This window comes from Lipophrys pholis (assembly GCF_963383615.2).
Source record: "Lipophrys pholis genome assembly, chromosome: 8".
NCBI classification, from domain to species: Eukaryota; Metazoa; Chordata; class Actinopteri; order Blenniiformes; family Blenniidae; genus Lipophrys; species Lipophrys pholis.
Genome location: NC_137630.1, coordinates 27,450,631 through 27,471,980, shown reverse-complemented (window position 1 = coordinate 27,471,980; position 21,350 = coordinate 27,450,631). Strand labels below are relative to the sequence as shown.

Below are 21,350 nucleotides of genomic sequence, written 5' to 3'. Positions count from 1 at the left end.
TAGAGCTACATTATCTTAACAACAACCACCTCTTTCCTGTCCTTCATTCGCTCCATCTAAAACAAACCCGCTGTGTATTTTTGCTGCCCTCTGCTGTTCGTTGCTGTTTTAGAACTGAACGTAACTCGTAACGTAAGAGAAAAGTCACGCATGGCCACAGAGGAAATTGGTTCAGCAGTTTATTTGCGGTTTTATTAGAATGTGTTTACAGTTCAGCCATACAATCTCCAATAGGAAATGAAAGTTTTTGAAAAAAAAAAAAAGAAAAGGAAAAAAGAATATTGGCAAACTTTATAAAAATGTGTCATCCATACAGGTTATCCAGCGACACTGTACGGTCACTGGATGGAGTTTGATCACTGCACCGCCATCCCGGACAGCACAGCAATGCAAACAAATAGGGCAGAGCGTGGCCAAGTAATTTAATTCAGCCTCAGAGGAAGCGACTTCAGTCATAGCATCGGCCTTTGCGGTGATCATGGAAACAGCTGTAACAGTCTGCGTCTTCTAATGCGGCCATAAGGAATCAATCAAAAATATTGCTTTTAATATTCAAATAATGGGAATCCTCTCTGTGTTGCGCAAATGTGGTGAAGTCACTCTGCAGCTTTTCCTTCGAATGGCTTATCTAGAGCAAAGTATCTGAAAACCTGAGGTATATCAAAAAAGATAATTTCATAGAAAAATAACATCTCACAGTATCCATTCAGCTTGATTCCTGTTTTTAGAACAAAATTGGTTTAAAAAAAAAAACAACAACAACAAAAAAACGAGAGCGAGCGAGAAAGAGCAAAGAAAAAAAGAAGATAAAAGAAAGATATTCTGCCTTTCCGGATGCAACGCTGAGCTCAGATTCTGCAGAAATTTGGGTGGAATAACAGTAAAGGGCCTTTTTTGGCATGATTGGAGTTACTAAAACGACCCACTCACCTCGAGTATTAGAGATCTCAGAGCAAAGGTTTTCACAGTAAGAAAAAATCCGCAGTTAGGATAAAGTGGTTTATGTTACCAAGGCAACTGTACGTGGCACAATGGGCACAGCACTCTCTATAATCTAGTGTTTTTTTATGTTCTGACCCCACATACACACAATATTAACAGTACTCAAAATATGCACGCCCGCCCGGATGCATACTTTTGGCATCTTTTGCTTGACTTCTGAAGTAGTAGGGTACAACACGGAGCATCTTAATCCACACTCAAGCAGCATAATACAAAACATTCATTTATAAATAGGGCAGGTACAATATAGTCTGTGTTTACAATTTCAGTACCAATTCTTGCGTTATTTGTCATCACACAATAATAAATATAGTACGACCGATTAGCTGTTGTATGTAATATATAGATATACTGTCAAATATTCAGACTCACTATCAGGGTGGGATTTTCTGATGAAGATAGATGGGGGGGGGGGGGGGGGGGGGGGTCTTTTTTGGAAAGGAATAATAATGAAAGTGGAGTTTAAAATTGATTTCTCTTTAATAAAATAGCCACATTTTGATGTGAAGAACAAATAAAACTTTACTTGGTGGAACAGATACAGCCGTTGGATGCGTGTGTGTGTGTGTGTGTGTGTGTGTGTGTGTGTGTGTGTGTGTGTGTGTGTGTGTGTGTGTGTGTGTGTGTGTGTACACTTACCAAATATTTAAATGTTTAAGGCATTTGAACAAAATGCTAATTAATCTGAGAGAAAGTATTGAATAATGTCTGCGTTACTCAGACATTCAGGTTGATTTCACTCTTGAGCCGTGACAGCTTTTAAAAACATTTATTCCATGTGTTGCTTTAACTTTGAAGACAGGATACATTTTTTTTTTTTTTTTTTTATCACTGCAAGAAACAATGAGGCAGAAATGGGGACGGGTAGAACAAAGACCACTCCCATCTTCTTCTGCAAATCGCACCCTGCGTACTATGATATATTACAATACAGCAATACAAACCAGGGCCTGGCTCCAGTTAGTAAAGTACTGACAATAGGTTCTCTTATTTATTTCTCTACACGTATTTACAGATTATAGATTTCCACACCTGCATTTTAAAGGGATTTGCATTTATCACAATCCAATATCCAGTTATATAGAATGACATTAACAAGTGGAGGCAAAGTGTCCACATAAGACAAAGAGGATTCTGTACAAACATGTCACAACCGATGCCTCCCGGGCCAGATCCAGCGCGGCGCGCTGGATGCGGATGGCTCAAAACAATTGCATTATTATTGCTCAGTAGCTTCATGAGGTATAAGTGAATGTCAATGCGCTCTTTGAACGGCAGGGGGTACTTAAGAGATGACGCTCTGCTAAAATAGCCCGAGCTACCACAGAGGAGCGGAGAGATTGAGTGAGCGACGGGGAGATAGGATAACGCCAAGGTGAAAACCTCGTTGTCCGGGAAACATCTGTCAAGTATGCCGTAAAAAATCAAGCAAGAGACGGAGCAAGGACAACAGTGGCTGTGGTTACGAACGACGGTGTTGAAGGAGAGATAATCTTACAATGATGGGCGTTATTTACAAGTTTAAATCGATATTTAACATCAGCCGGTGTTCAGCTGTCAAAAGGCACAAAGAATATGACTTTACACGACTGTAGATGTCATTGGACATGTGTGTGTGTGTGTGTGTCTGTGTGTGTGTGTGTGTGTGTGTGTGTGTGTGTGTGTGTGTGTGTGTGTGTGTGTGTGTGTGTGTTTGTGTGTGTGTGTGTTGTCGAGCTGCAGGAAACAAGTTGAGGTTGTGTGAAACAGACAGACTCTCATACAGACTCATTAAGCTGCTGCATGCTCAGCTTCCTGCTAAAAGTCAAGAGACAGCGCCGCCACCGCTGCCACCGCCGCTGCCACCGCCGCTGCTTCCTCCGCTGCTTCCTCCACCTCCTCCTCCACCTCCTCCTACACCCCCCCATCCTGTCTGCCCTCGGGGCCGCCTGCCCCCCCCGGCGACCCGAGCCAGCTTCTGCTGGCTGGGCGTGTGCCAAGGGCCTGGCAGCACGACTGCCCTGCGCCCGCCCACCACCAGGGAGAGGCCCGAGATACTGGCAGCAGACACGCTGCCGTCCGATTGGCTGGCTTCAGACTCTGACTCATCGTCCGCCAGCTGCTCGGTGGACGGCGTGGAGGTGAGGAAGGAGAAGGGCGCTCCCCGTGTCACTGGATCTTCTTCCACTGCAGCACCTGGCAGAGGCCTCCTGACCAGCACGCCCTGCACGCTGTCGTCATCTTGTCCGGTCCCGTCCCGCAGCTCCGCGTCCTCGTTTTCACCCCCGTCTTCGTGCCGCTCACCCTCCACACCTTCCCCTGCCCTCAGTCCCCTGTACTCAGCAGCCATGTCCCAGTCTTCCTCATGCTCATCCTCATCTTCATCCTCCACTTTCCAGTTCTGTTTGGGTCTGGGAAGCTTTTGTGTTGGACTTGGAATAGGAAGGACAAGTCTGTCTTCTTCACTCTCTAACTCTGCTCTTTCCTTTACCTCCCCCACTCCCTGTTCCACGTTTTCCTCCACCCTTTCCTCCTTTTCTTCCTCCCCTCTCTCCTCCACCCTTTCCTCCTTTACTTCCTCCACTCTCTCCTCCACCTTCTCCTCCTCTCCTTCCTCCACTCTCTCCTCCACCCTTTCCTCTACCTCCTCTTCAACACCAGGCTCCACCCGTCCTTCCTCCCTCTCAGCTTCTTCACTGTCTGTCCTCCTCCTCCTCCTCCTCACTCTCTCCTCACTCCTGCTTGTCTTCTTCACCCGGTCTTTGCCTCGCTTCCTACCCCGCACTGTCCCCTTCTCTGTATCGCTATCATATTTCCTGAGGGCATCTCTCGGTAGACTCTGAGTCTCTCTTCTTTTCCTCCTGTCCCTGGATTCCCGAGTCCTCCCTCTCCGCTCGGACGCGGGACTCTGTAAACCTGAGCTTTCTCCTCCTCCTCCTCCACCTCCTCCTCCTCCTCTCTCTGAGGCCTCGCTTCCCCTCCTCCTCCTCTCTGTCTCTTTGTCTCTCTCGTCTCCACCTGACCTGCCTCTCGTCTTCGGTTTGGAACTGCGCCCCCTCCGTCCAGCGGAGTCTACTGCAGCCAAACCCTGCTCCTTGGGGTGATGCAGGAGGGAGGGGGAGGTGATTCTGTGCTCACGGCCTGCATGCACATTATGGGCGGGAGAAAGGGAGGAGAGATAGGGAGAGAGTGAACTAAACAGACAGGTAAGAGAAGAACTGTAACATTTGTGGTAGAGGGCATAGTGAGAGGTCATTCTGTTTTCTCTCCAGGGTGCATTAGGTCAACCTGTGCAGCAGCTGCTGTTCTATTTTAGTACAACACCCATTAGCAATACCACACACATCTTATTAGGACTTGATTGTCCAATTATGCCATTTTCTTAGTTAACCCACTAAGAGTGCTCATAAATTGTGAAGCTCGTGGAGCAAGCTGTAAGATCTGAGTGAAATGAAATTACATGCCTTGCTAATGGAACGTTGAACGTTGTGAAAATTCAATACAGGCTTAACGCTGCTCTACACTCGGTGGAGGCAGAAGTGATGACTGGGTAAAGGGATGTAGAGAGACAGAAAACAGGAGAACTAACAGGAACCATTACCAACCGCGTATTCTCTGTCCGTCCAATGACATAGAAGCAAGGCTCGCCTAGCTTGGAGTTGGTCATACAAAGAGACAAACTGGAGAGCTCCACTGAGAGGGAAAGAGGGAAGAAGGAAGTGGAGCAGAGAGGAAAGAAATGTTTTGAACAGAGAGAAACAGGACAGAGGTGAGGTTCCAAGAAAAGGCGGGGATCACCAGAATAATTAGTGGAAAAATTGTAGTTGTTTCCATTTTTTTGTTTGAATCAGTCCTTCAGAAAAAAAGAATAGGAGAGAACATAATACACCCAAGACATACATTCAAAACACACACTATTTCCTGCATTTTGGCATTTAAAAAAAAAAAAATTCCCTACATTCCCATGCTTTGAAATCTCCCCCAATCCTACATTTCCTTACCATAGTCAGGCACATAGCCGTTACCCCTCTTGAGCACCAGGTGGATGCGGTGGCCTCCTCGACGGATCTGCTCGACAGCCTGGCTGTGCGTCATCCCGACCGTGCTGTCCCCGTTGATCTCCACGAGCTGATCGCTCACCTGTGAACGCCACATCAACGGCAGCCACGTTAAAACAACAGGATCGAAATGCAGACGTATCAGCCATATAACAGAAGATGGTGCAAAGCGTTTCGAACGGACACGGGAAAGGAATACTTTAGTTTGGATAGTTTAAAACTGAAATCTGAAAGTCACCAGTAAGCCAGGGATGATAAGATAACTGCACTCAATATGAAAAGTAAGTGTAATAAAAATCCCTTTTATATTTTCAAAGCTTCCTGCGTAACAGCCTGGATCGTAAACTGCTCTAAAGTCCCACAGAGAGAAAGTTCAATTAACGCTTACTTTGATCTTATAATAAGATTATGATGACCATGGAGGCTTTATACTTTTTGAAACCTCCCAGTATAATTAATCTTAAAATAATCTGTTGAGCAGAATTATAATTATTTATTAATTTTTGTCAAATACCATTTGTTTCAAGTCACTTTTGGATTTGTTTGGAGTTCTTGTTTTTGCTTGCTTTCTAGAATACCACATCTGTTTGTTTGTTTTTTGTAAGTCATGTGAGGTCTTTCTATTTTGTCATTGTGGCAAGGACATTGGAGTTGCACACAGCGAACTGACTCACCTGCATTTTTTGGCTCCGTGAGGCAGGCCCTCCCTCCATCAGCCCCAGAACATAGAGGCCCATGTTGTACTCACTTCCCCCTCGGAGGCTGAAGCCAAAACCTGAGGGGCCGCGGTCCAGATCCACGCTGTAATACCTGGAGTCACGCTTAAAGACAAGACCGGGAGGCATCACGCGGTCAGAACATACATTATAGTGACCTCTTTTCAAACAGCGGGAACCAGATGCTGCTTCAGGATTCGTGTCTGTTTTTAGTTGGTTCCAGAAACTGTTCAAAAACCTGCAGTGACTCCTTTACATCAATAGGAGGCAGCAGTGCAGCCAAACAATGCCTAGGCTGAATATAAACAAAGAACGAGAAGTAATTTATAAAGGATTGAAAGAGGAGCTTGTTGGTAACCAGCTGTTTACTGCTGAATGCTTTCATATATTTGTTCATGTATTTAAATGTTTCTGAATATGACCACCAAAGAGTCACTGCCAGCATTGCACCCATCACTTCTTATTATTAGTTTGTGGTTCTCACACTTTCAGCAGCATTATCTTCTTTGCTGTTCAAAAAAATAATAATAAAAAATTTAATGAAGCATGAAGCACAGACCGGGTCTGGCACTGTTCTCACCTTGGGCCGCGACCTTTGACCCTTTCTGCTTCTGTGACCGGTGTCAAAGTCAGTGGGCTCGGAAAGGCTGGAAGTGTCTGAAAGATGAAGACTGAGGTTAGAATACCAAATAAACACCAAGCTGGACCCACAGCGTTATCTGTGTGTGTGTGTGTGTGTGTGTGTGTGTGTGTGTGTGTGTGTGTGTGTGTGTGTGTGTGTGTGTGTGTGTGTGTGTGTGTGTGTGTCTGCACACATACAGGTGCTTGGACGTGGGACAATGGTGAGACGCAGAGTGTTTCCCGCTCTGCGAAGTATCTGCGCGAGCTCCCGATGAGGAAGAGTGACGACGGATCGCCCCTCCACGGCCTCCAGACGATCGCCCGGCCGGATCTGGCCGCTCTTTGCAGCCGGACTGCTTCGACGGACCGTCACAAAGCGGTGCGGAAGAAGAGAAGCAGCTAAAACCCCCAAAATAAATTTAATTAGTTGGAGATACCTTAAACTACCTGTTGCTTGAATCAATGGGTACATTTGATATGTTTAAAAGTTACAGATGGAACTCGGGAATCCATCCAGCCTTCAAAACTTTCCTTTTAACTGAAGGCCATAAATAATAAGTGGGGTCAAAAGCCGATAGATTAAAAGCAGGAAGATTTATCTCTTCAGTGCATGTGCCAGAACTCTTAAAACAAGCTTTAATTAAGTTTTAGATTGTTTTTGGCAGGGTTTACTTGATAAATTATGTCACACAGAAGCCTCACTTAACCCCCCCCCCCCCTCCCAACTCTCCTTGAAACGCTCTGCCCGTCTCCTTCATGTTCCCATCTATCAACCTACTGTATCTCTCCAACCGCTGACACACCGGGAGCAGGTTCTCTCTCCTCAATAATTTGTCTCTCATCTCGAGAACAAACTGTCATGAAACTCTCCAGCAACCCTTCCACGTCCTGAATCTGTCAAACTGCCCCCGACAACAGATATTTACACTTTACACAGAGTCAGAGATTCTCTAGCTCAGCTCGCCTGAGATCTCCAAACTTGCAGGCTACCCGCATTAGTATGCAACTGGCTTCCCAAACACACACACACACACACACACACACACACACACACACACACACACACACACACACACACACACACACACACACACACACACACACACTTTATTTTGTGCTGGCACCATGAAATATTTTTCTCCTTGGACAGGGAACAACGTTGGCCGTTACCCTCCAGCCTCTACATTCCTCATACTCATTAACTATAATGCACGGTGTGAAGTTGAGGTCACAGATAATATGCGAGTGTGTAGTTGCTTTGTGTTTGTTGGATTAAACACACGTTCGAAGTGAGCGGTGGAGGCGAGGCAGAGACAATTAGCCTCCTGTCTGTGTCCTGAACTCAATTTGTCTTATCTTTAGTCTGATGAGATCAGTCAAAGTTTCGTTCAACTCTGGACCTCGTCTGAGCTTCTGACGAGTCAAAACACTGAGCGGCCTGAAACATGGCTCCAATAATCTCCTGCATGCACAAACCAAAAAGCTTCTTACAGTTTTTAGCTGGACTGCTGTCTCTGTCTGCCTAGATGGTTATCTTGTGTTCCTCTTTGTGTGTTTTAGTGAACTCAGCCTGACTCTCTCCCTGACCTTATGAGGGTTTGCTGTGCTCAGTGACAGCTGGCCACTCTCGAGCCCCGCCAGTGGCCTTACATAACCCATCAGGCAGCATAAACATTCCCAGACTCGTTCAGCTGAGGTACATAACACTTACTGTTCGGTCTATATCCCTTCTGGCTAAAAATAGTATATTTAAATTGATTCGAGGGGTGAAATGAAATCCTTGTTAGCGGATTAAGATTGTGATTTGGGGCGAAGCTGGGAACATGTCAACCGAAGATGAAGTGCATGTCACATCGAAATGACGGTTCTGTTCAGAGGTGCAGCCGATAAAATCGGGAGCCCAGAGACACGTCTCCAATCTGGGCCTAATCTGGGTGACCCAGGCAGAAACGGCAATCAGGTCAAATCAAAGCCAAGGCAGCTTTGCAAATAGTCTTCTTATCATGCATAATACATCAACGGTCGCCAAGCACATGACTACACATGCATCAGCCACACGCACGCACACACGCACACACGCACACACATACACACACACACACACACACACACACAGTGACTCACACGCCGAGAGAGCGAAAGAGCGAGAGAGAGAGAGAGAGAGAGATTGGGACAGATGTACTCAGCTACAAATGCACAAACCGACACACTTAAACTACACACAAATGCATCCAAATGGACTGCTTTATGTCGTTGTGTCTTTTCGTCTGGCTCTGCATGTTCTCCTGTCCAGAGTAATCCCACTGCGGTATGCCCAGCAGCGAGCCAGGCTCTGACGCTGCAATGATCATTGCTCAGGAGTGCTCGCATCCCCCCCCCCCCCCCCCCCATCATCGTAAACACCAACCCCCCCATCTCTCTGCAGCTCAGATGGATCGCCGGGTGCAAGCATAGCCACAGCAGTCTGCAGATACCTACTACAGGCTGTCGGACAGCTGATCTTTTGCAAGACCAGTCGAGCAGCACCGTACGTGCAAGTTAGGTATCGATGGCTCAAATACACAATCTGCCATCGCATCATATCATGAAATGTTAATTTCAGCCTGGACGGACTCTGAAAACATTGTAAATTCGATTAAATCAGCAGTTGTATCAATCCTAACATGATGGAATGCTACGAAACCATCAAATCACATCTTCACAGCATCAGTCTGATGAACTATCTGACATCCAGAACATGTGAGTCTGCGGATCCAACTTTCATATTGTCAACACAGCTGACAGAGCAAAACTTCAGAGGCACAACACAGACTTGAAAGCCTTTACCTCAAGCACCGAGCACAACGTCCAACACTGCAGCAAACCAGTACCCTCCCCATCTCTCTTTTCTCCTTTTGATAAACATACAAGAAGAAACATAGTGAATAATTACGTTTAGACTCCTTCACAGTTTTCAAAGCAGACTGCAGTCTCTCCAGCATGGCTCTCACTTCAGTTTAGCATGCACAAAAATAAGGAGAAAAAAAAAGAAAGAAAGAGAGAAAGTATTCCGTGTGAAGCAGCGTGAAGGTATTGAAATTCACACGCGATGGTCAACAGGAGCTAAAGCACAGGTTAGCTGCCCTCTCTGTTGCTCCATCGGCGAGGGAAAAGCTCAGCGTGGCATTTCTCTTGAGCATTCAGGATGATGGAGAGAGCAGGAGGTAAGAGGGAGGGAGGGAGAGAGGGAGAGAGAGAAAGAGAGAAAGAGAGAAAGAGAGAGAGAGAGTTTTAATCTTTTGAAAAACCAGACTGGATGCTCTTACTGCAGAGTAAAAGGGGTGAGAGAGAGAGAGAGAGAGAGAGAGAGAGTGGGCGGGAGCTTATAAGAGAAACGAGTGGTGGAGGGATGGAGGGAAATAGGAGGAAGAGATAGGAAATGAACAACAGAGAAGGTGGGAGACCGAGGGGACTTGTTCCTGTGGCAGGATGACAGTGAAATGAAGGAGGGAGGAGGAGGAGGAGGACGACAACGACACGCCGGAGAGGCAGGTTTACAAGAAGGGATGGTCTGAACACCGCAGGGACAGGTGCTCTTACAACCTTAATCTCCCAATGAAAACACAAACGCGCGTTAGCCGGAGCCATAAAGCAAATTGAACTGCATCCGAGTGGAACCGAGCAGCCGATACGAAACATGGGAAGGAGGGAGGATGCTGCAGTTAAACTGCTTTTCATAAGCAGCCGCTGAGTAACGAGAGAGGGACGCGTTCGCCTCGGCAGACAGAAAACAAACAAGTAAAAGTAGTATGAGTTGTCCAGCCGGGACAGATAAATATACCTGATATATATATCTGCAGGTGAGTTGAGTCTGAATATTGTTTGAAATGAAATTCAAAATACAGAAAAGTATTGTCACATATAAACCCAAAAGAGATGAGTCGAGATGAACTTATCAGTAACCGTTCATAACCTTTCCTTTGGTTTCGAGGCCAAAACAATTGGCACAGAAATAAGAGAGGTTTCAACATTATGCCATACAAGAGATTTCACAAAGCAAAGTTGTAGCATTTTGCAGCGTCCGTTCATGCTTTTCTCACATTCGACCCATAAAGAGCTGAAGATACTTCACAAGCTGCAGCATCACTGACCTCTCATCTCAGATCACAGTGCAGCACAACGTGTCATCTACTCTTACTAAAACACCCAAATCACCACTAAGCAGTTCCTTTAAAGAAATAAAATTAAAAAATCCCTGGTGCAGAGTCTATACCCGCGACAAACAAACTGATTACATTTGCTTCTATGAAGAGGTAGGGGAATCACTTAACTGGTTCCTGCAAATAAAAAGGACGAAGTTAACTTGATGAAATAACACTGTCTGGCTTATTCACACAAACCTAAAAGTCACATTCCCTTATTATGTTCAACTTAATTGAGACCAGCAGGAAGATGCTCTGCAGTGTGGATGTTATCATGTTGGGGGTTTTTTTCATTCTTGAAGCAGGACCGAGAGAGACAGCAGCTTTGTCACTGTTTTTTCTTTTTTTGTGCAATTTACATTTTGCTTTTTTGTCCCCAAAACCGCAAATTTAAAACGTATATAATCATATCACAATATATGACACCAATAGACGTTAAAACTGGTCAAAGAAAGCCTGAATTAAATGCATGCAAGACTTTAAATAGAAGTGGTTGAATCCAGGTGTATGATTTGTGCGGAAAACTAAACAAAAGGTGTTTGTGTTTCTTCAATGAAAATTAATTTCTAACTTTACTGTTTCAAGTATACACTGTGTAGGAGCCATTCTATGTTTCATTTAGATGTATTGTTTATTCCTGTTGCCTGTGTGTGCTCCCCTGTTGACTGGCCATATGTGCAGGATTCATGTTCCCCCACTAGGTGGAGCTGGGGCAAGGTGGAGGACATAAAGCCTCCAGGTAATTGATGCCAGGTGTGCAGGATGGGGAGAGCAATCAGTTTCCAGACTGAGATGTAGAGCAACTTTAACCTATTTAAAGCTGCAGCACTTTACTGACAATAGTTCTAATAATTCAGTAGGAAGTACCTTTACTTTCTAATCTACCCAGAAAAGAGGTGAGCTGATAAATATACACCTGATCTTGTACAAACTGTATCCAAACAAAACTCCAAATGAGACATTAATAACAATAGCAACGACATTTATAACAGGAATAACCAGACATTGAATGGATGGAGGCATTGACACCAGGATTAGCTGCTCTTACCTTTACCGTTCTCCACGTCCTGAGAGGCGATGACGAACCCAAAGCCCTCCCCCGGCTTCCTCCTCAGCTCCACTTCAAATCCTCGAAACGGGCGGGTTCTCTCGCCGCTCTGCTTGTGCAGCCCCGTCTCAGTCAGCGGGATCCCCCCGGCGTCGTCCTCCAGGCCCGTGCTGAGCCAGTCTTTGGGCTCCATGGTGAGAGTGACAGGAATGGACTCCAGGAAGCTGGTGCTCTGGATCAGCGAGGAGCGCGTCGGGGCCGGCGAGGGCGGCGTGCTGTAGGACTTCCGGGGCATTGGCAGCGGCTCTGGCAGGTTGGAGAAGTTGTCCAAGCCAACAGGCGGAGGAGGCGGGCGGAGGAGAGGTGGGGGGAGTCTCCGAATAGAGCCGGGGGAGATTGTTGAATGATAGACACCTGAGGACGACGACAAGGCGGCTGTTAGACGACTTCCGGGAAACTTAAAGAGTTCCAAACAAATTACTGATATTACAGTGAATGTGAGTCACTTACCTCCTCTGTAAACTAGTAAGATGACTTCTCCCTGTTTGGTGTGTTCCTGCAGAATTGTTTGTACCTATCAGAAAGCAAAATACACAAATATTTAGTGTCACACAAAGATGACGGGAATAGTGTGGATTGATTCGGTTGTAAAATCTTGAACATTTTTCAGATTTAACATTTAATCTTTTTGATATCAGTTGTTATGATTGGATTTAATCACATTTTGTTTTTGTGCTGCACCTTTAAAGGCTTTTTTCTAGTTTAGAGAAATCTGAATTAGTCAGTTTTAGACACCTTCCTTCACAGCCAACCTTTCTCATCCATCCATCCATCCATCCATCCATCCATCCATCCATACACACCTACAGGACAGTTTAGATTTAATCAAAAAGTCATATTTTTGGACTGTGGGAGAAAACCTGAACATAAAACCCATGCGTGTTCTTGGAGAACATGGAAACTCCAAAAAGAACGACTCCCAAATTTGAATTTGAATTAAGGGTATTCTTTGTGGGGCACAAACCACTAAACTACTCTCAGCATTATCTCTGACAATAATCTTGCAAAATATATTCCAATCATCATTCATCCTTGTTTTTTATTAGTTAACTAGAATCTGGTCAGAAGATTTGCATCTTAACTGGATAATGTGGTACACGCTTTTAATAAATCCTGTTTAGATTATTCCGGCCTTGCTATTGTTTTGCAAAATCCAATTTATGTAAAGTCAATTTAATCTAGAATGTCGAGACTGCTCACAAACAGGATTTAAACAGAATGCATCACCCCCAATTTAAGAGTCGCTGCACTCTCAATATTACTTTCTAGGATTAGTTTTAAAGTTTAAATCATTACTTTTATGGCAAGATCCGGACCAGATGAAACTAAATGTTTTATACCGGATGACCTTAACCAGAGCCTGGGGTCCTCTGGCAACACAAACTTTTGATTAAAAACCAGGAACCACAGGGATTTTTATTTGAATTTGGTTCCGGGTAAACTTATCTCTGTTTGTTCATACATTTTTCTTTGGCAAAGTGCCCCTCTCTTAAATTAATTGTATTCTGTGTTATTTATTCAGCAGAGTTATATAGTTCACTTTTTGTGAGACACTGTAACTTTGCTTTGAAAAGCGCGACACAAGTTTATTTGTTGATGATAAAAGGCCGTTGTCACTTCAATCACTCATGAATTCTAAGTGTGTAAACTCTGTGTGCTTTAGGTTTCTGATGGTGAGACAAGCAGTTCAACTGTATTTCATATAATCCGTCTTTCTCAGCATTTAAAAAAGATACTAAAGATCCAAAAACAGAGAGAGAAAATAAGAGTCGGAGTGACGGAGGGAGGCTTTTCTCTGTCTCTTTGTGTTTCCTGTATGTTGACACCTTCGTCCTTTCTAACTCAAGGTCTGGCTCATGGCTTCCACGGAGTGTTTTTTATCTTCTGACCAGGTGTTTGGTTGTCCTGCGTGAACTCTCTTATTTCTTTAAATAACAGCGTCTGCTGAATGAAGCTGAGTCATTCTTACAGGTTTTGAACATTTTCCGTTTTCGCATCAGCTGGATTGGCAGGAGATGATGCACACACTTGGGTCACTTGTGATGCAGAAGTGCATGTTGATATTTCTGATATTAAATGTGCACGTTTGAAGATGAATACTTTAGTTAATCAATAATAAACTTTGGAATCATTGACAAATTGCTTCATGAAACAATCTTTCCAATACATCATATTAAGGTTTTGAACAACATACTATCTATGTTATCTACTTTTATCTTTCATGTGCTTTAAGTTCCTTTATCATTATAAATAATTTAATAATAATCATTATTAATTTTTCTTTCCTCTATCCCATTAAAAAAAAAATTCTTTTGGGGTGGAACATGTATTTAAAGTATTTCACTGCACATTATACTATGTACAATTGTTGTGTGTGATAAATAAAGGACTTGATAGTGTATTGGTACACTATCAGTAATTGGCAATATGAGCTTTGGTTTTATTTATGATTTGCATCAAAATATAAATTCTTTTCTCTCTGTATTTCTCTCAATCTAAAGCAATACCTTGGCTTGCCTTTAGGAATATTGTGACTGAAAGGTTGCCAGACGGCCACCATGATTGTTAGATGGGATGTAAAGTGTGTTTACAGGAGACGGATAATTATGTGAATAAATAAAGCTGATGTTGGGGAATAAACTATCAGTTTTAGTCCGTTATCTGTTACCTGAGTTAAGCTGATGTTACCTGTGCAAAGCTGAGACTCTGGATGTCCGCTCCATTGATTTTGACAATAGCGTCCCCTGGCTGCAGGGAGTTGCACTGCCTCCGGTCCCAGACTCTCTTCACCACCGTCATCCTTCCCTCGGGCCCGCCGGCCGTCACGCTGAAGCCGAGCCCCCGGTCTGCGTCTATCTGTGCTAAGGCAACCGGCACCAGCTCCCCACCACCGAGCCCCCCGGCTCCGCTGCCCACACTCATCACCCCGGGAGATGACATACTGCTGGGACTCGCGGTGGGGCTGGTGTTGCCATGGAGACCATTGAAGCCCCGGTGCCGGGGGCTTTCGGACGTGGGAGGGGGCCTGAGGTGGGAGGTCTGCGGTCTGAAGAGGCGGGAGTGGGCGCTGTGGGGTCCACCGGGTGACGACGAGGGCCTGCGTGGGGACTGGGGGAGCGGCAGGCGGGATCCGGACACGGTGCAGGTGGACAGGTCACTTTCAGACGACTTGGACGTCCCATAACGTAACTGATGAGGCGGCGTGGACAGAGAGTTATTGTTGTGATTGCGGATCATTGACGCCCTGATGAGACACAGACAGAAAACCTTGTTTGAATTCACTGAGCTGCAACTACGTAGTTATTTCAGCAGCTGACCAACACACCATTTATTTTCTCAGTTAATTTCCTCCTTTAAATGTGGTTCAGAATGTAAACACAGTCCGTTTACCTGTGTGAACCAATTGCAGAAACAACCTCGCTGTCACTCTGGCTGGCCAGCGTCGGGTCGAGCGACTGCAGCCTGGCTATGCTCCTCAGGGAGCGAGGCGGGCGAACAGGCGGCGAGGACATGGCGTTGCTCATGCTGGAGCGTCTGTAGGAGGGCAGCGGTCTGGAAACGAAAGACATGGCGTTTCCATTCGCATCTAGAGCAACGCCGGGCTCCATGTAGCTCTCGTCGCCGTGGATCCCGTTAAAGTTAAAGTGCTGGCTCTGGGGCGTGGGCGTCGGGAGGCGAGGTAGCTGGTGGAGGGGTTGAGGCTGGGAGGTGGTGGGCGGCAGGATGGGCTCCCCGTTGTCCAGTAACCTCGGCGGGGGCTGCTTGGGGCAGCCGTCGGGGTTGTAGAGCATGGGGTACCCTCTTCTGACTTCTACATCCACACTGTGGCCCACGGGCACCGACTTGAGCATCTCGACGACCTCTTTGTGAGACACTCCCAACACGCAAACGTCGTTGATGTACACCAGGATGTCCGCTAGGCAAACACAAACCAAGATAGAGATATTAGTGATTTATATTTAGTTATATGATGTTAACCTTGAGGTTATTGATGGATCTGAGTGGTTTTTACCTTCAAATTTATTTGCAAAGCATTCCACCACCAAAGTTCACGATAAGTTTATATAGAAATAAACCTTGGAATTCTTGCATTTGAGTGGCGGTAAAATAGGTGCCGCTGTTATTGCCAGGATGAAGTCACTTTTTTTTTTTATGTTTTCAGTCTGATTCCTGTATTCTATAATGAAAAAACATAATTTGCCAATCACCACAGAAAGTAAGTATCATATAAAAACAAGACAGAGCATTAATGTCTTAATTCATAAAACACAAATACTAACAATAAGGATTTGAATTATATTCTATAAAACTATTATATAGAGTTTAATATGTTTGAAGAAATTGTTTCCATTGCTATTATGGAAAATACCTTAATTGTATCTGGCATTTCTGTGACAATTTTAAGCAAACATCGGTGAAGGAGGGCTTAATGCCTAAGTTTTTACATATATTTTAAGTAGTTTTCACTGGCTTTAAGCTTGTATTCTGATTTAGATATTACATGTGATTTGCTATGCTGCTTTGTGACAAGTGTAAATATCAATCTGAGCCTGTTAGTTGATTAGTAAGCAACATTTCCAAATATTGGCGTGTCGATTTATCACTACTTCAGCTCTTCTGAGTCATTTTCAATTTTGGCAGAAACCCCTATTTTTGTTATTGAGTTACGTTATTATAGTTTTCCGATGTTCCAGTGCACAGGCACATGGAGTTTGCATGTTTCCTCTGTGTGTTTCCGGAGTTACTCTGGTTTCTTGTTCAAAAACACGCATTTGAGGTTAATTGGTGAGTTACCCACCCCCGTGAACCCGTGGGTGAATAAAAGGGTATAGAAGATAGATAAACGGATGGCACAGACATGTGTTTGCAAATGAAACGCTGCCGGTGTGTTTTCTGAGGGTGTGGACTAATCCAACCAAGTAATCCCCCTAAACCAGCCTATTAACAGATATGAACTGGATCAGCCGCTGCAAAGACAGGCTGTGCTCTGGCATCCCAGAGTAGTAATATCAGGCATCTGTGTGTGTGTGTGTGTGTGTGTGTACTGCTGTTTACGCATGTGTTGAAGCTAGATTATCGTGCGTTCGCCCCGAGGATTAAGACCTGATCGTGATCTACGCTCTCTGGAGAGAATTCCTGTGTCACACTCTGTAAAAGTGGAGACAGAACTCAATCAAACACGTTTTACTGCAACTATAGCGCCGATTGTTGTGGCCGTGGTACTTTTCCCCTCAGTTTGCTCTGCAGAGATCGTCATTTTTAACGTCTTATCTTCCTACCTGTTTTGAGTGCTGAAGGTCCACTTGCGGTCACACTGTAGACCTGAAGAAACTCTCTGGGTCTGCTGCCCCCTACGATATTAAAGCCGAAGCCTCTGGAGCCTTTGGTCAAATGTGTGTGCACAGGGAAACCCCTGAGCTCCCCAGGGTGGTCCGTAAACCCTAAAACAAACCAGAACAGAGCAATACAACGATGAAGAGACAGGGTGGGTTAGTAAAGATGCTCACCAACAGCTCGCCACAGAGAATGGAAATACACGCATACCACTGGATATTATCAGAGAAAACAGTGGGTGCTTATGTCCAGCATGATCAGAAATTATGACTTTTAGAGAGGAGGGCAAAGAGACGGGTAGTTTTAACGTTACATACGAATCGACAGATGGCTTTTAGCAAAATACTACACAAACTGAAGCATATGGTGGAAAGATTGCATTAAAAGCAGAATCCATTACAGACCGCCACCTTAAAATCAGCAACGTAATCCACTGGCCCGACCCGGCTCAGCATGGTAATCCAGGTCACTTTATTTACTGTTAGTTTACGGCACCAAATCTGTACGAGAAATATTACGACAGATTGTAGTTTTCCCATGTTTTGTTTTAATTTACAAAAAATGAAAATATTTCATGTTAAAGACATCATTTAAAAAAAAAACAACCCTGAAATAAATTCAAGTTGGCAGCAGTATTCTCAGTACTCTCTCACATGCGGGTACTTTTTGGTCATAGTGAATATTATACCACCTTCTGCTGGTGAGGAAAAGGTACTGCAGCATACTAAGAAAAGCCACAATCACAACACCATAATGTTCACTTTGGAATAAAGACAGAAATAGATTAGAAAGTAGATTATTAGTTTTTCTTTTTTTCTGACAACGGATCATATGACCAAATTACGAAATTGCGAGTCACATGCCATCCGCATGTCAACCCTGCCAGCCTCAGCAGTCAGTCTGGATCTCTGCCAGCAGCCCCCGAGCTTTAGGCCTTAATCACTTACCCGTCTCCTTTCAGCCAAAAGCTCATTCCATCTCATTTGATTCTAACAAGCCGGCTGCATCTGCTACTTTCATTCTTGACAAATATGTATCGTCATTCAGGTTGTTCAACAGTTAAATGTGAAGCCAGTGTTAGAATAATCATATAAAAATTTAAAAAGCAAAGGAAAGGGAGAAAGAGGAGACAGAAACAAAGAGGCTCACATTCATTTTTGTAGACGGTCTCCCTGCTTGAGGCTCGAGGACTCTGCCAGCTGGTCCTCTTTGGGCTGCGCCTTGGAGAGACAAAGCGGGGAAAGCAGAAGAAAAGACTCGCTCTTTAGGATAATAACAGTATTGGATACAATACAACAGCGATACGACGCTCAACGCACAATACTGACGCCGTCAAAGCAGCTCGAAAATATTCAATCGCAGTTTCAAGAAAGTGTGAGACAATTGCTTATTAATTAATTTTTTTTTGCTGCTACGTGGAAAAACAAATTGCTCACTATATTCATGTTGGTCACAAGATGAATATAATCCTGAAGCAAGCAGATAGTTAACTTTGTGCAGATTTAGGATGAGAAACTTGCAGCCTGGATTCAGAAGTCACCTAAAAGCAATTTGGCAACTCATTTATCTCATTTCTACAGCCTTGTGAATATTTTTTTCCATCCTCATCTATCTCTTTGTTGGACATTTGTGCTCTGGCAACATGTACCCCTCCTTCTGCACGGCTGGGATCTGAATCTGATCCAGCCTCTGCGACCCCGCTCTGGTTAAAGCAGGTATCGATGGATGCACCGGAATCTGGCCATATTGTTTCTGTTCCTCAGAAAGCTGCTCCTTCAAAAAGGACTGCGCCCGCTCCCATTCACAATAGAGGGCTTGTAATTTGACACCAGCCTCCTCACTAATTGGCTGTTGGCTGAGCCTGCAGCGAATGAACACATGAAAGCAAATGTGACAAGCTGGCGTTAGTTAGTGCTCACCTCCATCGTCGCTGTCTGACGCGTTTGTTATTCTCCTCAGTCGAATGTAAACGAGCAGCAAAACTAAGTATGTCAAAAGATTTGGGTTGAAATTAGGCTTTTATCTTCAGAGAGATGTAGGATAATGTGATAATTATGACGTTTAGTGCTGCTGGTAATGTAGATTTACTTCAGGGTCGGCCACCTCAGGCACACTGGCAAAGGCACTCTTATTATACGTATTGTTTAAAACCAGTTGTCATCGTGGCAAAGCGCTGCCAGGAGATCTACGCACAATGATGTAAAGGAGCTGTGCACACAGACCCAGCCATTTTGTCACAAATATGAAAATATATCGTGATATGAATGAAATGTGATTATTCGTGCAAGGAACTTCTTCCTCAATAGAAGTGAAAACACTAGAAGCTGCTTAGTGACTTGGAGAGAGACACACCTGTGGACTTAATTTTAGGCTGCGGGTCATTTTTATAAATTTATTTGGGCAAATTTGCATGTTATTTTAATGTATTGACATTTTTCTTATATGTTTTATTCTTGAAGAAGAGATTTTTAATCTCAACAAGGTTTTTCCTTTTAATAAAGGTTAAATATAAAAATAAAATTAAAAAAAGAAGCAGTCAATGAGGTGTCTACTCATACATTTCCAAGCATCTGCTGTATCGGTGTGAACGATATTGGAAGGAACTTTCTCAGAAAAGCTCTGTGTAAGATTAAAATGTATTTAACCTGTGATTCTTTTCATTAATTACTCAACTGGAATTAATTTGGGGCCCGGGGTCCCCCCCAGTGGAGCTGGAGGAAATGTCTGGGCTTCTTTGCTCGTTATGCTGCCACCATTTCTGCATTTGCCAAAACATTTGCTTTGTTTGAGGAAAGCCTGGGATTGGATCGTTGCTGAATCACACAGATAAAGTTGCCTCGTCTTTCCCTATGCTAAGCTGAGTTAACCGATCACCAACAAATGACATCGGTTGTGGTTCGTACTCTCGTCGCACAACGATTCCGGGCTCCATATCCATGAGTGGATTTTCTCCAGGGCGTTTTTGGCTTGCTCCCATTGTTAGAAGACAAGCATGTGGGTTAATGTTTTGTGTTTTTGCGGCAGTCCCCCTGTGCAGACTGTACCCTACCTTTGACTGAAGAAATAGAAGAAGTATGGATTCATATAAAACGTCTATTTCTCCAACATTGTCAAACTATTCTTCTGACGGACTCGCTTGTTGAAGACTCACTCGATGTAAAGTGTTTCTCCGGGGTCACTGAAGGCCTGCTCCCAGTAATCAGGCATCACTCCTCTCACTCTGGCACCGCTCCTGCTGCCGATGATCCCGTTCTGCGTCACACGTCCATCACCCCCGCTGCTGGACGCCCGCGGCCGACCGGGAGACCGGTGGGAATGCGGGACGTTGCTGCTGACACCTGCAGAGCCTCCTGTAATGAGAGCGAAGACAGACTGTGAAAAGAAAAGTGAGCGGTGATATTTAATTGAACAGATGCAGAAGCTGAAAAGTTTCTCCTGCAATCTGTGATGACCTTATGCTGGTAATTCCACTGGGGGTTGTCAGAGAGAGAAAAAAGAAAAAAAAAAACCTGAGGTCAGCATCTCAGTCGTCTTTGTCCCCCCTCTGAGGAGGCAGAGAGTGTGACCGTGCATCCCATACCCGCCGCCGTAAGAAACATAAGCATATTTCCTCCTCGGCTGTCCTTGTAGCTGTCCTTCAGCCCGGAGCCCCAGCGTGGATCTGAGCGACGGCGAACATTAACGCCAGGCGTCCCGAGCCCTGCTGCACACGACAAGTGCTGCCGAGCCCGTCCACCCACCCACACAGTATCACTTCAAAAAGATGACTCAGCAAAGGTCATGGTGTTGGATGACTCTCTCAAACTCCACCGTGCCTGCATCCTGCATCCAACCCCCCCCCCCCCCCCCCCCCCCCCCCCTTCCCCTCCTCCTCCACCGGCTGCCTGCTGCACTACCTGAATGTTTGAAGCACGTTTCTAACTAACTCGATCCCTGCCTGCCTGTGTTTCTCGCCACCCACTCTGCCTGCCGCTCTCTTATCTCGTTTAGCATTCTGGCTCCCTGCCTCCACCCATCCCAACTCTCAGCCTCCCTACCTGCTACCTCCGCCCGCTGCTGCTCGTTCGCTACCTTCCCCAAACAACCTAACCTCACACTGACCGGCTGGTCACTTCCTGTTTACTATCTTGTTGGCAAACCAGTCTCGGAAGTTAATATAATGTTTCATTATTTAAATGTCATTGATGCCTTATAGTGTTGCCCGGCAACGTCTCACAGGAAGATTACAGAGATTTAACAAAAGCTGTGATTCAGTTCAGTGCAGCTCACCTTCCAGTGTCGGTGGTTTGAGCCCCCATCTCGCCCTGTCCCAACTTTAATAGCATGTGGACGAGCGTGACAGAAAGTGTGT

At 44.9% G+C, this 21,350-nt stretch overlaps 1 protein-coding gene across 1 annotated transcript in view; it reads right to left on the bottom strand.

The window, feature by feature from the left end:
* Positions 1 to 2,806: 2,806 nt before the first annotated feature.
* Positions 2,807 to 21,350, bottom strand: part of magixb (MAGI family member, X-linked b) — a gene marked incomplete at its 3' end in the record, with an annotated part of 43,941 nt that continues 25,397 nt past the window's right edge. Inside the window, exons 6-19 of the mRNA XM_080468564.1 lie at positions 20,151 to 20,349; positions 18,149 to 18,219; positions 16,945 to 17,106; positions 15,056 to 15,581; positions 14,354 to 14,909; positions 12,116 to 12,179; positions 11,606 to 12,019; positions 9,309 to 9,365; positions 6,575 to 6,775; positions 6,336 to 6,412; positions 5,714 to 5,860; positions 4,983 to 5,121; positions 4,005 to 4,122; positions 2,807 to 3,413 (exon numbers count right to left, since the gene is read on the bottom strand). Coding sequence (XP_080324690.1) covers positions 2,807 to 3,413; positions 4,005 to 4,122; positions 4,983 to 5,121; positions 5,714 to 5,860; positions 6,336 to 6,412; positions 6,575 to 6,775; positions 9,309 to 9,365; positions 11,606 to 12,019; positions 12,116 to 12,179; positions 14,354 to 14,909; positions 15,056 to 15,581; positions 16,945 to 17,106; positions 18,149 to 18,219; positions 20,151 to 20,349 — 3,338 coding nt within the window. The remainder of the gene's footprint in view (positions 3,414 to 4,004; positions 4,123 to 4,982; positions 5,122 to 5,713; positions 5,861 to 6,335; positions 6,413 to 6,574; positions 6,776 to 9,308; positions 9,366 to 11,605; positions 12,020 to 12,115; positions 12,180 to 14,353; positions 14,910 to 15,055; positions 15,582 to 16,944; positions 17,107 to 18,148; positions 18,220 to 20,150; positions 20,350 to 21,350) is intronic.